We start from the raw sequence: 22889 nt of genomic DNA, 5'->3' as shown, positions 1-22889 counted from the left end.
TGCAACCCAGGGTGGGTGGCTGGTGGCTTCAGTGGCCAGGGCACCCGGCCATGGCGCCCGTATGGGTGTCAGCATGTGGTGCAGGGTGGGGGTTCGGGCGCCCTCTGGTTTGAGGAGGGGGGGTAATGGGTGTGTGGGACAGGGGTTGGAGCCAGGGGCACAGTGCTGCCTACTCACCCTGGCTGCCCTGAGGAGGTCACGCAGTTTTTTACGGCACTGAAGGTGTTACTTGTGGCGTTTACTGCCTCTGCCACCAGCGCCCAAGCACGGCCAACGGCAGCGGACGATAGTCTTCTACCTGGGCCGGGGTACAAGGTGGTCCGCCTCTCCTCCAGGAGGGTCTCAAGCTCGGCGTCAGTGAATCTTGGGGCCACTCTCCTTGTTGCTATCTAGTTGGCTGGGATGGTGTGTGTGGGGGGTGGTGTGTATATGCGGCTGCAGCTTGTCAACCTCCTGAGTGTCAATCGCAGGTGATTCCAGCACCGTTTCTCATTGGAATCGATTGTGTTCCACGTGGCTCCGCTGCTAGCCCCTTAACAATGGCTGAATCGGTCCGGGTGCGGCGCCAGTTTTGTTGTCCTGGAAGTCCATGAATCCTGCCCTGGAGTCTCAGGAATGGAGAAACCAGCCCCATGACTTTTAATATGTCTATTCCACAATGGGATCCTTGGTGATAAATTTTTAGTTGAGTCATTTTAAGTGAGCCACTCACCACTGGAACCATTTAGCCGAACTACAAAAGCCGTACAAAACATTTTTACACTTTTCGTTTCCTTCTGCATTTAAATATGCTTGCTTCAAATACGTGATGGGGTGAAATGCAATGTTAGAAACACCTACCTGGCATATTTTAGCAGTTGAGAGGTTGTTGGGAATATACCTGCAAGTGTATGATAACAAGGTATGGCTACACTACTGAAGAAAAAAATCTGTGTGAAACAAAAAGAGTGTTAGCTTTTTAAACAACCATAAAAACACAAAAAAAGAGCATTCAGCCAGAGAAATCTGCCTGGGCATCCAATTAACTCCATCTATCCACCTTGATTCAAAACCTTGAAAACTTTTGCGAACAAAAAATGATCAACCTCAGGTTTGGAATGTGATGTAAATCTCTCCTCAACAGCCATTTTGCAGGGATTGAAAAGAAATTCTGGATTTTCACTGGTTACAAGTGTTTTCTGATATTACCCTTGAACAGCCGAGCACAGATTTTGAAGTTACACACCTTTGTTCTGGCCCCTTCTACGAGAGGGACTCATTAAAAAAAAAAATCAAATATATCAATTTATTTGATCATCTTAAAATATTTCAATTAGATCACCCACTGATCTTCTTATTCAAGAAAATCTATGCAACCTAATTAGCCCTAATCTGGACTACTAATCAGAGACATGGGGTGGGATTCTCCGACCCCCCGCCAGGTCGGAGAATCGCCGGGGGCCAGCGTAAATCCCACCCCCGACGTGTGCCGAAGTCTTCGCCACCAGAGATTTGGCGGGGGCGGGAATCGCGCCCCCCCCCCCCCCCCCGGCGATTCTCCGGCCCGTGATGGGCCGAAGTCCCGCCGCTGTCAAGCCTCTCCCGCCGGCGTGGATCAAACCACCTACCTTACCGGCGGGAGCAGGCGGTGTGGGCGGGCTCCGGGGTCCTGGGGGGAATGGGCGCGGGGCAATCTGGCCCCGGGGGGTGCCCCCACGGTGGCCTGGCCCGCGATCGGGGCCCACCGATCGGCAGGCGGGCCTGTGCCATGGGGGCACTCTTTTCCTTCCGCCTTCGCCATAATCTTCACCATGGCGGAGGCGGAGTGACCCCCTCCCCTGCGCATGCACGGGGTCAGCAGCCGCTGACACTCTGGCGCATGCGCGGACTTCCGCCAGCCGGCAAAGTCCCTTCGGTCCCGGCTGGCGTGGCGCCAAAGGCCTTCCACGTCAGCCGGCGGAGCGCCAACCACTCCGGCGCGGGCCTAGCCCCTCAATGTTAGGGCTTGGCCCTAAGGAGACGTCCGCACCTTGGGGCGGCCCGACGCCGGAGTGGTTCACGCCACTCCATCACGCCGGGACCCCCCGCCCTGCCGGGTAGGGGAGAAGCCTGGCCATGAATTCAATCCCAGCGTAGGAGCTGAGGAAGGTGCAGCAGTGGTTATCACTGCTGCTTCACAACGCCAGGGTACCAGGTTTGATTCCTGCCTTGGGTGACTGTCTGTGCGGAGTCTGCACGTTCCCCAGTGTCTGTGTGGGTTCCTCCAGGTGCTGCAGTTTCTTCCCGCAGCCCAAAGGTGCACAGGTTAGGTGGATTGGCATATATTTCATCTAATGTCCCAGACTCGCCATTACCATCCAGGTTATATTTTATCCCACCAAACATGGACAAAAGAACTGAACTTCAGAGGTGCCCTTGATGTCAAGGCAGCATTTTACCAAGAATGGCATCTTCAGAACAGCAACTAGAGATGGGCAATAGATGCTGGACTAGCTAGCAATGCCAATATCCCATAAATGAAAACAAAAACAGGTGGAGAGAGCTACCAGAGACGAAGGCACATTTGTATTCATTCAGAAGGGAGTGGCTCTGAGAATTCTCATCTTTGACTGTGGACCCCATGGAGAGTTATAACTGGCAGAAAGGAAGATGGTTGTGGAGGTTGGAGATCAATCGTCTCAGCTCCAGGACATCACTGCAGGAGTTCCTCAGGCTGGTGTCCTAGGCCCAACCTTCTTCAGCTGTTTCATCAATGACTTCCTGAGGTCAGAAGTGGGAATGTTTATTGATGACTGCACAATGTTCAGCACCATTTACGACTCCTCAAATACTGACGCAGTCCATGTCCAAATACAGCAAGACTTGCATAATATTCAGGCTTGGGCTGACAAGTGGCAAATAATATCCCCTCCACACACGGCTCCCCGGTTTGAGTCACTGTCTGTGTGGAGTCTGCACGTTCTCCCCAACCGGCCACCCACCACCGCCGGAGCATCATGCGGCCCACCCATGGGCAATGCTCACAGTAGTTCCTACAGGGGCACTGGGGAAACGGAGCAAACCGCTGGCTAGGGCAACGGCAGCCGATGGTACCCTGGCAGCAAGGACGGGCGCCAGGGCCGGAGGCATCCACGGTGCTGGGCACCGACAGGGCCAGGGGTGCGATGGGGAAGAGAAGGAGATAGAGGGGGACATGTGGGGTAGGGTCTACAGTGCAAACCGGGGCCACCACGTAGCCCGGTGGACCTGGTTGGTCACGGGGGTATGCACCATGCTAACCGGTCAGCCTTTCACCCCCTGCAGACAATGGATATTGGAATCCAACCAGGAATGCTGACCTTCCTGCTAGTTGCCACAGCCTGAGGGATGCATTACGGCTGTACGAGTTGAAGCTGATTGAGGAGGAGGAAGCTGCAGCAGCGGAGACTGCCCCAGAGGAACAGGAGGCAGCCGCTGAGGATGGAGACCTGACACCCAACAGGCTGAGGAGGAGGTGGGAAGGAGGCATCGCATGAGGTCGCGGGCGTATCGGCAGCGCCTGCCATTCGAGGAAATGCCCAAACGGGCATTGTGTTGAAGACTCCGGCTGAGCAGGGGAACAGTACGACATATATGCCAGATCATGGTGCACCTGGCACGAAAGGGGTATGGGGAGGAGAATCTCCTGGTGGCCGTCAAGGTGACAGTCACCCTGAACTTTTATGCCACGAGGTCCTTCCAGGCGCCGAGTGGGGCCCTGTCTGGGATCTCCTAGAGCTTGGTGCACAAGTGCATCCGTGCAGTCACGGAGGCCCTATATGCCCGGTTGGCACAATATATCCATTTCAATGTGGACCGAGACCACCAGAATGCCCAGACAGTGGGGATCGCCGCAATCACCGAGATGCCCCGGGTCCAGGAGATCAATGGGATGCATGACCCCCTCTGAGCACCTATGCAGATGACAAGCCGGTCTTCACAAACCAAAAGGGATTCCACTTGATGAACATGTAGCTCGTCTGTTTTTAAAAAATAAAAAATTCTTTATTGACATTTTTGAAAAATGTATAACGAAACAATAATAATAACAATAATAAACACCCTCCGGACCCGTAACAACGCATATAACGAGCCCCCCCCACCCCCCCAAACCCGATGAACATCAAAATAAATAAAAAATAAATTAAATCAACATAAACAATACCCCCCCCCCCCACGGTTGCCGCTGCTGCTGACCTAGTTCCCTATCGTTGAGCCAGAAAGTCGAGGAAAGGCTGCCACCGCCTAAAGAACCCTTGTACCGACCCCCTCAGGGCAAATTTGACCTTCTCTAGCTTAATGAATCCCGCCATGTCATTGATCCAGGTCTCCACGCTTGGGGGTCTCACATCTTTCCATTGCAACAAGATCCTCCGCCGGGCTACTAGGGACGCAAAGGCCAAAACACCGGCCTCTTTCGCCTCCTGCACTCCCGGCTCCACCCCAACCCCAAATAGCACGAGTCCCCAGCCTGGCTTGACCCTGGACCCTACCACCCTCGACACCGTCCTCTCCACCCCCTGCCAGAATTCCGCCAGTGCCGGGCATGCCCAAAACCTATGGGCATGGTTCGCTGGGCTCCCCGAACACCTAATGCACCTGTCCTCACCCCCAAAAAACCTGCTCATCCTCGTCCCGGACATATGAGCCCTGTGCAGTACCTTGAACTGCATGAGGCTAAGCCTCACACATGAAGAGGAGTTCAATCTGCTCCCCCAGCTCCACTTCCCACTTAGCCTTCAGCTCCTTTACCGACGCCTCCTCCACCTCCTGCATCACCTGGTAGATGTCAGACACCTTTCCATCCCCGACCCACACCCCCAAAAGCACCCTATCCCTTACCCCCCGCGGGGGCAGCAAAGGGAACCCCTCCACCTGCCGCCTAGCAAACGCCTTGTCCTGAAGGTACCTGAACATATTCCCCAGGGGGAGCTCAAACTTCTCCTCCAGCTCACCCAGGCTCGCAAACCTCCCATCAATAAACAGGTCTCCCAACTTCCTTATGCCCGCCCTGTGCCACCCCAGGAACCTGCCATCAATGTTCCCTGGGACAAACCGGTGGTTCCCCCGCAGCGGGGCCCTTGTGTCGCCTCCACTGCCCCCAAATCTTGAGGGTAGCCGCCACCACCGGGCTCGTGGTGTACCTCGTTGGAGGGAGTGGCAACGGCGCCGTTACCAGTGCCTTCAGGCTCGTGCCTCCGCAGGACGCCATCCATGTAGCTCGTCTGTGACCAGGAGATGAACATCATGCGCATACCTGGGCTGTGTGCACAGCGCCTTCATCCTGGCACATGCGACGGTTACTGGCCTCTTCGAGGCGCACCACCAGCTGGGGGTTGGCTCCTGGGTGTCAGGGGTTATCTGCTGCAGTTGGGGCTGATGATGCCCATCTGGAGGCCCCAGACTGACATGAAGACCCTCTATAACGACACCCATGTGCGACCAGGGGTGTGACCGAGCGGTGCTTCGGCATCCTGAAGAAGTGGGGCGGGATTCTCCGTGAACCGGCGGGGCGGGCCACTCCGGCACCGAGGAGTGGTGTGAAGCACTCTGGCGTTGGGCCGCCCCGAAAGTGCGGAATCCTCCCCACCTTCAGGGGCTAGGCCGGCGGCGGAGTGTTTTGCCACGTGCCAGACGGCGCGGAAGGGCCTCTGTGAGTTGACGCATACGCGGGAGCACCAGCGTGTGCTGGTGTCATCCCAGCGCATGCGAAGGGGGGTTCTTCTCCGCACCGGCCATGGTCGAGGTTGACAGCGGCTGGTGCGGAGGGAAAGAGTGCCCTCATGGCACAAGCCCGCCAGTGGGCCAGGCCAGATCCACCTGCAGCCACCCCCCCCCCCCCCCCCCCCCCACCCCCCTCGAGGACTCTGCAGGCCGCCTGTAGAGCCAGGTCCCGGCGGTAAGGGCCTGTTGTGATTTACGCCGGCGGGACCCGCCAAACACGGGTGGCCACTCGGCCCATCGCAGGTCGGAGAATCACCGGGGTGGCCGCTGCCAATGGCCCCGACCGCCATGCCGCGATTCCCGCCCCCGCCAAAACCCCGGCGCCGGAGAATTCGGCAGCCGGTGGGGCTCGGAGAATCCCGTGGTTTACCGCTATAAAAAACTGAAACAGAACACCTGGAGGCCTTGTTCATCAAGGCCGGGGACTTCAACCAGGCCAACCTCAACTGTGTACTGCCAAAGTTCCACCACATATCTCATGTCACACCATGGGTGCCAACGTCCTTGACCACTGGAACACAAACATCAAGCTCCTATCGATCCATCCTCTGACCACACTTTGGAAAATCGGACCATAAGACGGTTCTTCTCCCGGCATACAAGTAGAAACTTGAGCGGGAGAATCCCGTTAAGAAGGTCATGCAATGCTGGTGTGAGGTAACAGAACAGCTCCTGTGCAATTGTTTTGAGACAGTGGACTGGTCCGTATTCAAGAACTCAGCGGCCAACTGAAAAGAGTATGCCACCACTGTCACAGACTTCAACATCAAGCGTGTAGAAGATTGCGTGCCAAAGAAGGTAGTACGTACGTTCCCCAACTGGAAACCATGGTTTTATTGGGAGATTTACACCCTACTGAAGGCCAGGTCTGAGGCATTCAAGACAGCTGACCCTGACTTGTACAAGATATCCAGGTACGACATTCACAAAGCCATCAGAGATGCCAAGAGACAGGGGATGCCAAGTTGTTGGTGAAGGTGTTGGCATCGCGATTTGAGAACTGTGTCCCGGGAGTGATAGGCGAAGATCAAACGGGTTTCGTGAAGGGGGCAGTTGTCGGTGAATATGAGGAGGCTGCTCAATGTAATCATGATGCCTTCGGAGGTGCAGGAAGTGGAAGTAGTAGTGGCGATGGACGGGGAGGAGGCTTTTGATCGGGTGGAGTGGGGGTATCTGTTGGGGTGTTGGGGAGATTCAGGTTTGGGCAGGGGTTTGTAGATTCGGTCTGACTGCTGCAAAAGGCTCTGGTGCGAGTGTGTGGACGAATCGAATGAGTTTGTGGTATTTTGGGCTGCGTTGTGGGATGAGGCAGGGGTGCCCGCTCTCCCCGTTGCTTTTTGCCTTGGCGATAGAGCCGCTGGCAATGGCGCTTAGGGCATCAAGACTGATGATTGAGCAGAGTGGGGGTCGTTGAGCACAGGGCCTCTTTGTATGTGGACGACCTGAAATGAAATGAAAATGAAAATCGCTTATTGTCACAAGTAGGCTTCAAATGAAGTTACTGTGAAAAACCCCTCGTCACCACATTCCAGCGCCTGTTCAGGGAGGTTGGTACGGGAATCGAACCGTGGCTGCTGGCCTGGCTGCTTTCAAAGCCAGCTCTTTAGCCCTGTGCTAAACCAGCCCGTTGTGCTAAACCAGCCCCTGCTACTGTATATTTTGGACCAGGTGGGTACCATCACAGGCATCATGGGGATTCTGAGGGAGTTAGGCCGGCTATCGAGATACAAATTGAATATGGGAAAAAGCGAGGTGTTCTCAACTGAGACCAGAGGGCAGGAAAGCAGACAGTGGGATTTACTGTTTAGCGTGGTGGGGCGAGTTTTAGATATTTGGGTAGCCATGTGGCGCGGAGCTGGGCACAGTTGCACAAGTTGAACCTGGCTCGGTTGGTGGAGCAGGTGAAGGGAGACTTTTAGAGGTGGGATTTGCAATCGCTGTCGCTGGCAGGGCGGGTGCAGACGGTAAAGATTATGGTGCTGCCAAGGTTTCTGTTCGTCCCCAAGTCATTTTTTAGGAAGGTTAACGGGCTGATTTCTGGATTTGTATGGGCGGGGAAGACCCTGTGATATAAGAAGGCTTACTTGAAGCGGGGGCAAGGCTGGGGGGGGGGATGGCATTGCCATATATGATGAATTACTCCTAGGTGCCGAATATTGCTATGGTTAGGAAATGGGCTGTGGGGGCGGGATCGGTGCGGAGACGGATGGAGGCGACGTCGTGTAGGGGATATGTTTGAGAGTTTTGTTGTTGGCGCCTTTATCATCCTCGTTGGCCAGGTACTCCGTGAGCCCAGTAGTTGTGTCGACCGTAACAATGTGCAGGCAGTGGCAGCAGCATTGGGGCCTGGAGGGCGCAATGGTGTGGGCACCGATCTGCAATAACCATAGGTTTGCACCGGCGGGGCTCAACGTGAGGTTTCGTGGGGTGATGGCAGGCAGGGATTGAGTGCTTTGCAATCTGTTTATAGGGGGCAGATTTGTGAAGTTGGAGGACTTGGAGGAAGAGTATGAGTTCCCTCGGGGGAATTGCTTTCGGTACCTGCAGGTTTGGCATTTCGTGAGGAGAAAATTGCCGTCCTTTCTTGGGCTGCTGTCCTTGGAGTTGCAGGGCAAGATGCTGTCTAAGGACGAAATAGGGGGGAGGAAGGTGTCAGATGTTTATAAGGAATTGATGGAATGGGAGGGAGCCCTGGTAGGGGACATTAGCGTAAATGGGAGGAGGAGCTGGGGGAGGGGGTGGGAAGTGGTGGCCGAGACATGGGCGGAGGCCTTGCGGAGGGTGAACATGTCCTTGTTGTGTGCAAGGCTAAGCCTCATTCAGTTCAAGGTGGTACATAGGGCTCACATGAGAGCGGATGTGGAGATGATTAGTAGGTTCTTTGAGGGAGTAGAGACAGGTGTGGGCATGACAGCTTCTATAAACTATCTACAACTTTGATTCAGTCACCTCCCTTCATGGTTCATTGCCCTAAGTGGTGAAACCCCAATGTTTGTAAACATTGACCACATCAAAGAGAAGTAAGTGCATTCCAAGCACTAAGTGAATTCCAATCACTCAAGCGTGTGATTGCACTGGGGGTTTGGGGCTAATTTGTGGTGCTGGGCGGGGTGGGGGGAGTGGCCGGCTGTGGGACCTCACTATTGGGCTGCCCACTCAAAATGGCGGCCCATTGTGGTTTTCCATGCTATGCATGAAATTGGATGGGAAGGAATACGGAATGGCTTGCCAGTTGCGCTCCCAGGGGGGATCGTAAACCAGTTGCTATTCATCTCCTGTGGGAGAACATAGGCTCCCAAATGGATAACTCTGCCCTGTATGTCTTCAAGGAGCAGTTAGATTTAGCACTTGAGGCGAAGGGGATCAAAGGATATGGGAAGAAGGTGGGATTAGGCTATTAAGTAGGATTATCAGCCATGATCGTAATGAATGGCGAAGCAGGCTTGAAGGGCCAAAAGGCCTCCTCCTGCTCCTACCTTCTATGTTTCTATCATAAGGCCATGGAAATTTCTCGCTGTGCATAGACTAAGGTGACTGATTTGACCATCGCAATCTTGTTGTAACACTTGGATATGACATGTAAAGCAACTATAAAAGGCTTCGCCTGGAGGATGCAAGCGAGCCAACAGGTTAGATGAAAATGAGGACAGTTTTAAATGTGGACATGGAGGAGGGTTTTCTGGCTGTCCACGCAAGTGGGTTCTTCCAGTTCCCCTGACATGAACCCCCACCTTAGGAAAAGGAAAAATCCCATTGGCAGCGACGGAACCAGAAGATCCCACTGCCGGCCAACGACGTGCCACTTCCTGCCGCTGAGAAACATGTCGCGGGTGTCGCGGAAAATACCCCCCGTAGATTTTTACACCTGTGTAAAATGTTGAAATCTGCACAGAGTTCACAAAGGCAGCAGTAACACCTGCTGTCATTAAAAATGTTAAGTAAAGAGAAAGGCATGAACAATTATGGGAGGTACAGTAGTACAAGTAGATAGCACTGTGGCTTCACAGCTCCAGGGTCCCAGGTTCGATTCCCCGCTGGGTCACTGTCTGTGCAGAGTCTGCACGTTCTCTCCGTGTCTGCGTGGGTTTCCTCCGGGTGCTCCGGTTTCCTCCCACAGTCCAAAGACGTGCAGGTTAGATGGATTGGCCATGATAAATTGCCCTTAGTGTCCAAAAAGGTTAGGAGGGGTTATTGGGTTACGGGGATCGGGTGGAAGTGAGGGCTTAAGTGGATTGGTGCAGTCTCGATGGGCCGAATGGCCTCCTTCTGCACTGTATGTTCTATGTACTGATTAATCAACCACTCAAATGAGGTGCTGGCCATTGTGAAGACAAGAATGAGAAGTTGCCACATTTTGTCCAATAACGTTCCAATATAACAGCTTAGGATTGTTTTATAATTTAAGGGCACCAAATCTACAAAGACTAGAGTTCATATATATAGAATCATATAACTCACAGTGCAGAAGGAGGCCATTTGGCCCATCAAGTCTCCACCACCCTTGGAAAGAGCACCCGACTTAAGCCCACACCTCCACCGTATCCCAGTAACCCAACCTAACCTTTTTGGACACAAGGGACAATTTAGTATGGCCAATCCATCTAACCTGCACATCTTTGGACTGTGGGAGGAAACCGGAGCACCCGGAGGAAACCCACGCACACACGGGGAGAACGTGCAGACTCCACACAGACAGTGACCCAAGCCGGAAATCGAACCTGGGACCCTGGCGCTGTGAAGCAATAGTGCAAACCATAGAATTCTCCGTTGCAAAGATCAGATCATCCGTTAAGGTGCTCCTACAAACCAAATAATTCTCTACATGTATCACCAATATTAGAATTCTGCGCAGTTTTGGGTATTCCACCTCTGGGCGCTTGAAAGGAGTTCTGAGAATAGTGACAGTTATGACTCCGAGGGTGGCATTCAATACCCTCCTCTGAAGAATTGGTAACGGGAGGTCATTTACTCTTCCAAGAGCCTTCCTGACCCTCAGCCAATTGAGCTTTGTAAGTGGACAATTAATGCCAACCTGCCGCTGATGGTATTCACCCAACAGCGGGAGGGCCTCGCCATCCAGAATACAACTCAAACTCTTTCAGCTTGAGAAAGAGAAGCACTGCACAGCTGCTGGCCTCTGACTGGCCAGCTCTTGGGGGTGGGGGTTGGGGGGGGAATGAGTTTCTGGCCCCAGGTCTCCAGCCAGTGGATGTTGTTGCCCCCATTAAATTCTAGCCCTCAACGTATGGAAGTTATGAATAACTCTGAACTTCTTTTCTCAAAAAAGAATCAAACACCATCTAGTTTTCTACATGCTGAGGGAATGCACAGGCAAGCAGGTTACTTGGTGCATGAGCATTAGCACAAAATTAAACCGGAAGCAGTTATAATCAGCTTGTGTGCGAATGTGCGCTGGTGAAGTACTGGTTCCTTAGAATTCCTATATCAAGGAAGATTCACAACTGATCAATCATGATTTTCTGAAAATCAGTCACAAACACTAATCAATGTAATTTACCTGGCCATTGGGGATTTCTTCAATTTTCTCCCTGTCCATCATAGGAATGGGTTGTATTCCCATTTTTTTCAGGTCGTCACCCTGCATGAAGAAAACGATTCAAATAAATTAGCAGAAATTGAATGGTCCGACTTTTCAATCAGTGTGAGAGTACACGTTGTCTTAAACACTGAAATTATGAAAATTATTTATATCAGATTTGCCATGACAGTAAGTCATTATTCCAGATCTCGCTCTCTCTCCACCCAAAGTGTTGCTGATGTTTGATGGGCTTTGGTTCCAACTCTCTACTAAATTGCCGAAAATTGGCCATTCCTCCTGTGTGACCACTCAAAATGGTTGAATCTTTAAAAAAAAATATTTTAAAATATTTTTTTAACATTTTATACAAAACAAGAAAAACAACAACCCTCCCCACCAACCAACACCCCAATAACTCAAAGAATAGCCCCCCTAACTGCCACCCCTCCCCCCACACACACCACTAGCAGCTGACTGTAACTAACACTTTACAATGAAGAATAGGGCAGCAGGGTAGCATGGTGGTTAGCATAAATGCTTCACAGCTCCAGGGTCCCAGGTTCGATTCCCGGCTGGGTCACTGTCTGTGTGGAGTCTGCACGTCCTCCCCCTGTGTGCGTGGGTTTCCTCCGGGTGCTCCGGTTCCTCCCACAGTCCAAAGATGTGCGGGTTAGGTGGATTGGCCATGCTAAATTGCCCGTAGTGTCCTAATAAAAGTAAGGTTAAGGGGGAGTTGTTGGGTTACGGGTATAGGGTGGATACGTGGGTTTGAGTATGGTGATCATGGCTCGGCACAACATTGAGGGCCGAAGGGCCTGTTCTGTGCTGTACTGTTCTATGTTCTAATAGGGGCAGCACGGTGGCATAGTGGTTAGCCCATCTCTTGTGGAACCCCTCAATCACCCTCCTCAGGGCAATCTTAACCTTCTCCAAATACAGGAACTCCATCAGATCCTCAAGCCATACTGGGGCACTGGGTGGAGAGGCTGACCTTCACTCCAACAGGATCCGCCTGCGAGTAATCAGCGAGGTGAAGGATAAAACAGTTGCTCCCACTCCGGTCTGCTGCACCGGCGAGTCCGACACCCCAAACATGGCTCCCAGGGGACTGGGCTGCAAATCCAAGTGCAAGACTGCCGACATGGTGCTGAAAAACAACCCCAAACATTTCTCCAACTTCAGGCAGGACCAGAATATATGTATACGGTTGGACAGGCCTCTCCCACACCGCTCACAAGTGTCCCCCACGCTTCAAACAACCGGCTCATCCTCAACCTCATTAGGTGCGCCCTGTTCACCACTTTTAACTGTATTAACCCCAGCTTTGCACAAAAGGGGGAGACATTCACCCTCCGCAACACCTCACACCACCATCTTTCCCTTTTAAAAAAATATTTTAATTCCACAACCCCTCCTTCAATGCCACCCCCAGCTCCTCCTCCCACTTGGCGTTAACGCCCTCCAGTGACACCATATCCTTCAAAATCCACCCATAAATCACAAGATAACCCGCCCTCCCAACTCCACAACCGACAACACCCCTTCTAACAATGAGGAGGGAGGTGTCACTGGAAACGTTGGGAAAACCTTCCAGGCAAAGTCCCGCATCTACAAATACCTAACAGCTTCCCCCTGCAGAATCCCAAATTCTCTGTTAACTCCTCCATGCCCACCCTCCAAAAATAGGTCTTTCATTTCCATCACCCCCCCTTCCCTGCCCGGATCCTCTCATCTCCGAAACCCAGCATCCAGTCTCGCCGGCTCAAACACAGATTCGCTCCAGCATCAGCTTCGACCCAGCCCCTAACGTAAAATGTTGCTGAAATTGCCTCCACATCTTCAGCCTGGCTACCACCACCGGACTACCCGGGTATTTCCCTGGGGCAAACGGGAGGGCCTGCAACCCCAAACTCCTACATCCGCCTGCCTCCAACCTGTGAAGGTTGAATCTTGACAGAGAGGTAGGTTGAGAAGCTTGCATTTCCCTGCACCACATTGAATAATAGGCTTGGCTTCCAGCCAGGTGGGGAGTGCACTCTGGAACAGATTAAGGTAAATTGACTGTTGCTGCTAATCGGAGCATGGGGGTGGAAAGTTCTTGTTCCAATCTCCGATCCTGTGGGAGGAGTGGGGGTGATTCTAATGGAGCATGTGCAGGGAGATGAAAGCTTTTAACTTCCCAAAGCTGTCTGCACCTCCCTTCAAGAGCTGGGTTTCTTGACACTTGTGAAACGAGGCTCTTCATGGCTAAAACTAAAGTGGATTAGGAATGAGGTGTAAAGCCCAATTAAAATAATTAAATGATCAATCCACCTCCTGGGAGTGGGTTGGTTGCCCACCCATGATACAAGTGTACACATTAGGAGCAGGAGTAAGCAGTCCACTCAGTTGTTTGAGCCTGCTCTGCCATTCAATACCATCATCCTGTCGGTATTAGATAACCCGCCCATTCTAGTTATTAACCCAGAAAACCCTGGGAGGAATTATCTCCAATATCGGCAAAGTTCCATGTTTGATGGGAAAAGCGGCGCCGAGCCCATGGACCGCAATGGAGGCTTTTTCCACTATTTTGCGGTACTTTGGAATAAAAATTGGCAGGCATGGGCTTCTCGCCATATCGCTGGTAGGTGTGCAGCCTCTGGCCTGTCTGCCCTGCCATCACCGCAGTGCTTCAGTGATCGGGCCGGCATATTTAAGGTCGCCCTACACTCAGCTAACACACTTTGGAGTTCATGAGGAAATCACAGCTGTCAGACCCAGGAAACACTCCAACCTCGTCCCTGGCCCTCCACTCACCCGTGTCCACCCTCCGACTAACCCCATCAACCCTGACTTACCCTCGTCGCCTCTGACCCATCTCCTATTGCCACCGCTCAACCCCTGTCCCCCTTCTCTCTCCGAAGACGTGGAGCTGCTGTGCAAGCACTGCAGCCACCTCCGAGCTCCCCTCGGAATTCTGCTCGCCAAATGCCAGCCTTTTGAAACCAGTCGTACATTGTGCTGTTTTAACATCAGGCCACCGAGGACACATTATTTGAGAAGGTGGAATGATTCTGGCATATAGGCCTGATAATGATACATTAATATATTACAATGAGGTTCCCGATGTCGAAAGGCAAGGGGCTGGATTCTTCCAAAATGGGACTCTGTCCCCATGCCGGCGTAAAAACGGTGGTGTTTTACTCCAGAAATTCCGAGAAACAAGTTGAGCTAATTCAATGCCTGCAGCAAGCTGGCAGGGACCCGGAGTAAATCTCACAGCTTTAACTGCGGAAAGGGGCCCCCACATTTCTGGTTTGGAAGCATGCGGATGGCCACGGCCTCCAGCAGCCGCGCCGAGCTCCAGTGCGGACTCAGACTGCAGAGCCACACACAGAAAGGAGACCCCCGTGATCGGTCACACGCCCGAGCATCCAACCCCGTGGATCTAACCCCTGGTTGCCTATAAGCCAACTCTCTCCCCCCCCCCCCCCCCGTGTCTGATCCCCCCCGTCCCCGACCAGTGCGGCCGCAGACTGAGTCCACAGCCGCCACGCCAGTATCCCGACCAGCAATAGGTGGAATAGGTGGTTAGTTTAACGCCGTCGGGAACTTAGCCGGTCGGGAGCGGAGGATTGCTGGGTGGGCCTCTGTCAATGGGCCCCCAGCCGTGCGGCGTACTCTGCGCTCACGGTGATTTTCGGGTCCTGGAGAATCGCTGTCCCGGTGCCAGCCGCGATTTTGACGTGTGGCTGCGGAGAATCCAGCCCTTGAAATGTGGCCTGCCACTGATGCGAGATTTGACGATTGGGTCCTGCATTTACATCAATGTGAAACGTGACTAAGGCCTTCTTGCAATATTTTCCAGTCTCGCCGCTGAACCCACCCAACGCAAATGGGAGTGGAAAATCCCGGCCCTTCTCTGAGCTGCTTCCAATACATTTGCATCTTTCTTTAAATAAGGAGACCAAACACAGTCATCCAGATATGGCTCACCAGTGCCCTGTATAACTGAAATATAACCTTCCTACTCTTGTACTCAATTCCCCTTGGGATAAACAATAACATTCAATTAGCTTTGGTAATTATTTGCTGCATCTGCATGCTAATCTTCTTTGATTTATGCTTGAGGACATCCATATCCCTCTATACCTTGGACCTCTCTCATAATTTAGATAATGCTTCTTTTTTATTCATCTTGCCAAAATGGATCACCTCACGTTTTTCCACATCATACTCTATTTGTCCGCTCACCTAATCTATTTATATCCTTTTGTAGCCTCCTTATGTCCTCTTCAAAACTTACTTTTCTACCTATCTTTGTGTCGTAATCAGATTTAGCAACCTTCATCCAAATCATTAACATAAATTGTAAAGAGTCAAGGCTCAATAATTGATGGCGCACCACTTGTCACATCCTGCCAACCAGAAAATAACTTATTTATGCCTACTCGATGTTAACTAGCTAATTTTCTATACATACCAATATGTTAACCACTACACTGGGAGCTTTTATTTTCTGCAATAACCTTTGATGTGGCATCAAATTCCTTCTCAAAATCCAAGTACATCCCACCGGTTTCCCTTAATCCATAGCGCATACTACTTCTTCAAAGAGCTCTAATAAATTAGTTAACATGATTTCCCTTTCACAAATCCATGTTGACTCTGCCCGATTGTCTTGAATGTATCTAAGTGCCCCATTATATCATCTTTAATAATCGCTCCTAACATTTTTCCTACAACAGAAGTTAAGTGGACTGGCCTGTAGTTTCCTGATTTCTGTCTCCCTCCCATTTTGAATAAAGGAGTTACATTAATTATTTTCCAATTGAATGGAACCTTCCCCAAATCTCATGGATTTTGGAAATTTAAAACCAATGCATCAACTATCTCACTAGCCACTTCTTATAAGATCCTCTGATGAAATCCATCAGGATCCGGGAACTTGCCAACCTACAGTTCCGACAATTTACTTCCCTGGTGATTGTTTTTCTTGAGTTCACCTTCCTCCCTTCCAAATCCTGATTTACAGCTGTTTTTAAAAAGTATATACTTTTATTCAACATTTGAACACAAACAAAACAAAACCAATGCACCCCCCACTCCCGCCACCTCCTCCCACCCGTTGGCAGCAACCGGGTCTCTAATGTTCAAAATGAGCGAACCCCGGGCGCAATTATCCCATCGGGAGTCTAAGTGCCAACGCCAGAGTGAAATCCGGAGTGTTTCCAGCCCCCTATTCTCCCGCCCCTGGGGGGCTAGGAGCGGCGTCGCGTCATTTACACGCACCGGGCCTTGGCGCCGCGTAAAAGCGGCGCTGCATAAATGACGCGGCCAGCGCCGCGTAAATGACGTCACCTGTGCATGCTGTCCTCCCCGAGGCCGCCCTGCAAGATGGCAGATGGATCTTGCGGGGTGGCGGAGGAAAGGAGGTCCTCCTTCAGAGAGGCCGGCCAGCCGATTGGTGGGCACCGATCGAGGGCCAGACCCCTTTTGAGGCCCCCCCCCCGGTGCAGGCTCCCCCCCCCCAGCATTCCCACGCTGTTCCCGCTGGCAGCGACCAGGTGTGGACAGCGCCAGCCCGTTGTGTTGGGCAGGCCGTTCAGCCCATCCGGGCCGGAGAATCGCAGCTCGCCCGTTGCAAACGGCGATTCTCCCAGCGGCCAGCCGTGATTCTCGCCGCGCTGGTTGGGGGGGGGGGGGGGGGGAGAGAGTGGGAGAATCGTGTGCGGGTGCTGGGGCTGGACTCGCGCGGTACCCCGCCGATTCTCCCACCCGGTGTGGGGTGGGGGGGGGGGGGGGGGAAATTCCACCCCCCATCTCTTGTGGAACCCCTCATCTGCTGCTCTCAGAGCAAATTTCACCTTTTCCAAATATAGGAACTCCATTAGATCCCCCAGCCATGCTGAGGCACGGGGGAAGAAGCTGACCTCCACCCGAACAGGATCTGCCCTGCGAGCGATCAACGAGGCGAAGGCCAAAATATCTGCCCCCGCTCCTATCTGCAACTCCGGCAGGTTTTACAACACAAATGTGGCCTCTAGGGTACCCGGTTCCAGATCCACGTGCAGAACCTCGGACACGGTGCTGAACACCGACCCCGAATACCTGCCTAACTTCAGACAGGACCAGATCATATGGACATGGTTGGATGGGCCCCTCCCACACCGCTCACACCTATCCTCCGCCCCTCAAACAACCGGCTCATCATTTTTTTTGTTAAGTGAGCCCTATACACCCCTTGTAGCTGAATCAGCCCCAGCCATGCGCACAAGGCCAAGGCATTGACCCACAGCAGCACTCTGCACCATAATCCTTCCTCCAGCAACATCCTCAACTCTTCCTCCAATTGGCCTTAAGCCCCTCCATTGACTCCTTCTCCTCCTCCATGATCTGACCATAAATCTCTGAGACAGCTCCACTCTCCAGCACCCCCTCCACCCCTCACCGGCACTTACCTCCTCCACCCCTCACCGGCACTTACCTCCTCCAACCCTCACCGGCACTTACCTCCTCCAACAAAGAGGAGGGCGGTGTGAAATTCCGCACCTGCGAATACCAGATTCCCAGAATACTTTCCTGGGGCTAGCAGCAGCGGTGCCATTGCCAGCTCCCGCAATCCTGACCCCTTACAGGACCCCGCCTTCACCCGCACCCACAAAGCTCCCGACTCCTTTCTCCAGCCCCGCACTTTTTCTGCATTCACTGACGAGTAATAGTGCAACAGATCTGGAAGAGCCAAGCCTCCCAGCTGCCGCTCCCTTAGGAGCACCGCCTTCCTTATCTTCGCCACCTGCCCTGCCCACACAAACAACAAAATCAGCCTGTCCACCCCTTGAAAAAATGCCTTTGGCAAAAAGACCGGCAGACTCTGGAATAGGAACAAAAACGCGGCAGAATATTAATCTTGACTGCTTGCATCCGGCCAGCCAACAACAGTGGGAGACTATCCCACCTTCCCAGATCCTCTACCTTCCCTATCAGGCTCGTGAAATTCAGCTTACGGAGCTGTACCCAGTTCCGTGCTGCCTGCACCCCCAAGTACCCAAAGTAAGTACTGTTGGATCCTTATATAGTAATTTTACCCAATCCACAAACTTGCCCCAACTCCAAACCTCTCCAGTACCGCAAATAGATACCTCCACTCCACTCTGTCAAATGCTTTCTCCGCATCCAATGCCACCACCACCTCAAACTCCCTCCCCTCTGCCGGAGGAAGCACCACATTCAGCAGCCACCACACGACAGCTGCCTGCTCTTGATGAACCCCACCTGATCCTGCTCCAGCACCTTCGGAAGACACCCCTCCAGCCTCACCACTGTGCTTCAGCCAATACCTTGGCATCCACATTCAGTAGAGAAATGGGCCTATACGACCCACACTCTACCTGGTCCTTATCCTTTTTCAATAACAATGAAATAGATGCCTGCCTCATTGTCCCCGGAAACCTCCCCTTCGCCATCGCATCCTCAAACATTTATACCATCAGTGGCATTAACTCGTACTTGAATTTTTTTATAGAACTCCGCCGGGAACCCATCCGGCGCCTTACCTGACTGTATCTTCCCCATCTCTACCTTCACTCCCTCCAGGTATAATGGTTCCTCCAGCTTGGCCCTTTCCACCTCTCCCAGCTCTGGCCACTCCAACCATTCCAAAAACTACCGTATCCCCGATCCATGTTCCGGGGTCTCCGACTTAGAAAGCTCTCTATAAAAGTCCTCAAACACCCTATTGACCATCTCTGAAGACATTACCAGCCCTCCTGACCCATCCCGAATCCGCACAATCTCCTTCGGCGCTGCCTGCCGGCGGAACTAGCCCGCCAGCAATTGACTGGCCTTCTCACCAGACTCATATATAACCCACTGCGCTCAGCTCTACTGCCAAACCGTCCTCCCCGTGGACAGGAGGTCAGACATCGACTGCAACTCCTTCCTCCTCACCAACAGCCCGGCTCCGCATCCTCTGCATATCATCCATTCACCTTCAAAGTCCATCTCTATTAGCCGCTGCTGCTCTTCCCACGCCTCCCTATCTACCTTTGCCTTAAATGTGATGACTTCCCCCCGTCACTAACGCCTTCAATGTCTCCCAGATCCTTGACGACAGACCTCCCCATTTTGATTAAACTCTACCTACTCCTCCACCACTCTCCCCACCTTAATGTAAAAGTTTGGGACTGCCATCAAGCCCACATCCAGCTTCCAAGCCTGCCTCAGGGCTGGCCCCTTCTCCAGGACCACATCCACCCAGTGTGGCGTGTGATCTGATACTATGATCACCGAGTACTCTGCCTTCTTTACCCCAGGCAGCAAAGCCTTCCCTACCACAAAAAAAATCGATTCTTGTATACACCTGGTGCACCGAGGAGAGAAACAAATACTCCCTGACCCGCGGGTGCAAAAATCTCCACGGGTTCACCCCTCCAATCTCCTTCATAAACTCCCTAACACCTCCCCCCCCCCCACCCCCGAGGGGGCTAGCGCACCGTATTCTAATCCCCTCCCCCCATTATAAGCTGGTGGCCATCCAGGTCCGGTATGGTCACTAGCACCCTCCACATTCTCTCCCACTACTCCTGCACTGTCGTCCAAGTTCTCACCAACTCCTCTCTCAACAGGGCAAGGGTCGCTCCCACCCATGCTTTAAGCAAGGACATCATCCCCATCTGATGTATTACAAAATGCCTCGCGAACAGCCGTTCAAACTCTCCAGCCATCACATCTGTCACCTTCTCCACCGTGATGGATGCGGCCCCATCCGACAGGCTCTCTCCCGCCATCTTTCCTCCTGTTGCATCCCTCGACACAGTCGGTGGTGGATTTTCGCTCACTGTTTTCTTCCCAAGATTCTTCTTGCCAGCTTTTGCCATTCTATAAGTGCCCCAAGACACTCCACAACTCCTCACAAACAAATCTCCACTGAAAACTGGGCTAAAAAGGCCATAACAGACAGCTCTGGCAGGAGCCACCAAACGTGCGACCTCCACCTACATTCCGCAACCGGAAGTCCCCTGATTTACATCTGTTGCTGGGATGTTACTTGTATCTTCTGTGGTGGATGCAAAATACTGTTCAATTTGACTGCCATCTCCTTATTTTGCATTATTAATTCCCCAGACTCACTTTCTGTGGGATCAACGGCCACTTTGTTAACTCTTTTCTATTTAAAATATCTGGAGAAACTTTTTTGGTCTGTCTTTATATTTCCCGCTCGCTTGCTCTCGTACTCCAATTCTTCTCTTCGTACACACTTATTAATTTTTGCTGTTTTTATATTCTGTCCAATATTCTGACCTACCACCTACCTTTGTGAAACTGAATGCTTTTTCTTTAAGTTTGATACAACCTTTAATTTGTTTAGTTAACCACAGATGGTGTGTCCTCCGCTTGGAATTTTTCTTTCTTGGTGGAATGTATCTATTCTCTGTATTCTGAAATATCCACTGAAATGTCTGCCACTGCATCCCCAATGTTTAAAAATATATTTTATTCCAAACATTATCAAATTCTCACATATAGAGGTTTAATTATATCATACAAACAGTTTGTCATTTTAATTTTGACAATGTAACAGCAACAACCCTAAATCTCCCACCCCCCTCAGCCCCACTGCAGACAGTGGGCATGGCATCCCTGCCTCGTGCCCCTGTGTGGTCAGAAATATCCTGAGTTTATAGCATTGATCCAGACACCAGCTGTGGGCAAATTATATAGCGGTTTCATCCAGGAAATAAATGTTGGACCAAACCCAAATCGCCCAAGACCTCGATGAGATAGGTCCACTCCACATGGTCAAAGGACTTCTCCGCATCCAGGGTGACCCGCTCCACGGAGGGCGACATGACCACATGCAAAAACCTCCTAATATTGGACAACAACTGTTAGCCCCTGACAAATCCGATTGGTCCTTAGAGAACAATTCTGGTAGGCACCCCTCCAAACATTTCGCAGAACCTTAGCTAGTATTTTTGCACCAGTGTTTAACAGTGAAATAGGCCTATTAGACCCACACTCAAGGGGATCTTCGTCCTTTTTCAGGATTAGAGAAATCGAGGCCTGCGTCAGCGTAGCAAGGAGCACCCCTCTCAGCAGAGAGTTGTTGAACATTCCCAGTAAGTGCAGCGCCAACAAGCCCGCGAGCTGTTTGTATAATTTGGCTGGAAAGCCCCAGTGCTTTCCCCGATTGCCTGGAACTAATAGTCCATAACTTCCTCCAACCCAAATGGTGCCTCCAGACCCTCCAAATTCACCCTTTCTACCTATGGGAAGTCCAATCTGCCCAAAAATCACTCCATCTCCGAGGAATCCTCTGGCGGTCCAGACTTGTATATCCTTTGAGAAAAAATCTCAAAAGTTCCATTAATTCTATTTTGGGCAGCAACCAGCCCTCATCTTTAACTTGAGCTATTTCCCATGTGGTTGCCTGCCATCTGAATTGGTGAGCCAATAATCAACTGACATCACCCTCGTACTCATAAAATGTCCCTCGCAAACAACGAAGTTGGCTCACCGCATTCCCCGTTGATTCAAGCTTAAACATCCTTTGTAGCCTTGTTCTGTCTGCCAAAAACTCTGCCCTGGGGGTCGTGGAGTATTGCCAATTCACCCGCAAGATTAATTCTACCAGCCTTAACCTTAGGGGCCTTGTACAATATTTTTCTCCTCCGATCACTGCCTTTAACACTTACACTGCAACTCTATTGGCCTATCCCTTAACCTAAACTGCCAGTTCACTTTTGCTTGCTCTGCTTTCATGTCCTCATAATTGCCTTAATTTAAATTTAAATTTCTAGCCTTAGACCCATTTTTCTCTCCCTCAAACTGAATATAAAATTCAACCATATTATAATCACTGCTATCTAGGGGCACCTTCACTATGAGGTAATTAATTAATACTATCTCATTGTAACATACCAGGGTGAGTATAGCCTGTTCCCTGGTTGGTTCCAGAGCATGCTGATCTAAGAAACTATCCTGAAAACATGGTATGAATTTGTAATTTACACTACATTTGCCCATCTGATTTTTCCAGTCTGCCGTAGATTAAAATCCTCTGTGATAATCGTTATGTCTTCCTGACAAGCTCTCATTATTTATTCTTTAACACCATGTCTTACTATGTGATCACTCAAAGGAGGCCAGTACACCACTCTCACAAGTGACTTCTTGCCGCTGTCATTCCTCATCGCTATCCAAACCGTTTTTATATCCTGGTTTCCTGAACTTAGGTCATCCCTCTCTATTATTCTAATGTCGTCTTTAACAGAGTCATGCCTCCATCTTTTCAGTGTCTTTTCCTAACTTCTTATCCTTCCTAAATGTCACATATCCTTCAAAATTCAGGTCCCAATTTGTGTCTAGGAATAAGGGTGCAGGTAGCGAGCTAGCACACAGAACTCTTGACCTTGCTGGTATCATTGGGTATCACCCTTTCAGACCCCCTACAATTTGATGGAGTCAGACCAGCTTCTGAAGGCAATGTGGTTCACAACAGCTCGGCAGGATCATGAGCCATGTAGATACCTCAGTCTGGAGTTAATGTTTTGCCAGGTAAATTCAAAAGGTGTTTCCAACTTCTTACTCTGTGACAAAATCCTGTATGATAAGTTAAATACCTTTTCAATGCAGTGAGTGATGATGG

General features: G+C 51.4%; 1 protein-coding gene across 7 annotated transcripts in view; it reads right to left on the bottom strand.

Moving 5' to 3' along the window:
- The window catches only part of pde10a (phosphodiesterase 10A), a 628597-nt gene that overhangs the window by 12635 nt on the left and 593073 nt on the right, over positions 1-22889 (bottom strand). For all 7 annotated transcript variants that reach the window (XM_038808728.1, XM_038808759.1, XM_038808768.1 and 4 more), the window contains 2 exons: positions 11240-11320; positions 841-929 (listed from right to left, as the gene is read on the bottom strand). In XM_038808728.1, coding sequence (XP_038664656.1) covers positions 841-929; positions 11240-11320 — 170 coding nt within the window. The remainder of the gene's footprint in view (positions 1-840; positions 930-11239; positions 11321-22889) is intronic.

This window comes from Scyliorhinus canicula, chromosome 1 (assembly GCF_902713615.1).
Source record: "Scyliorhinus canicula chromosome 1, sScyCan1.1, whole genome shotgun sequence".
Classification (NCBI taxonomy): domain Eukaryota; kingdom Metazoa; phylum Chordata; class Chondrichthyes; order Carcharhiniformes; family Scyliorhinidae; genus Scyliorhinus; species Scyliorhinus canicula.
This window is presented reverse-complemented; position numbering and strand designations above follow the sequence as displayed.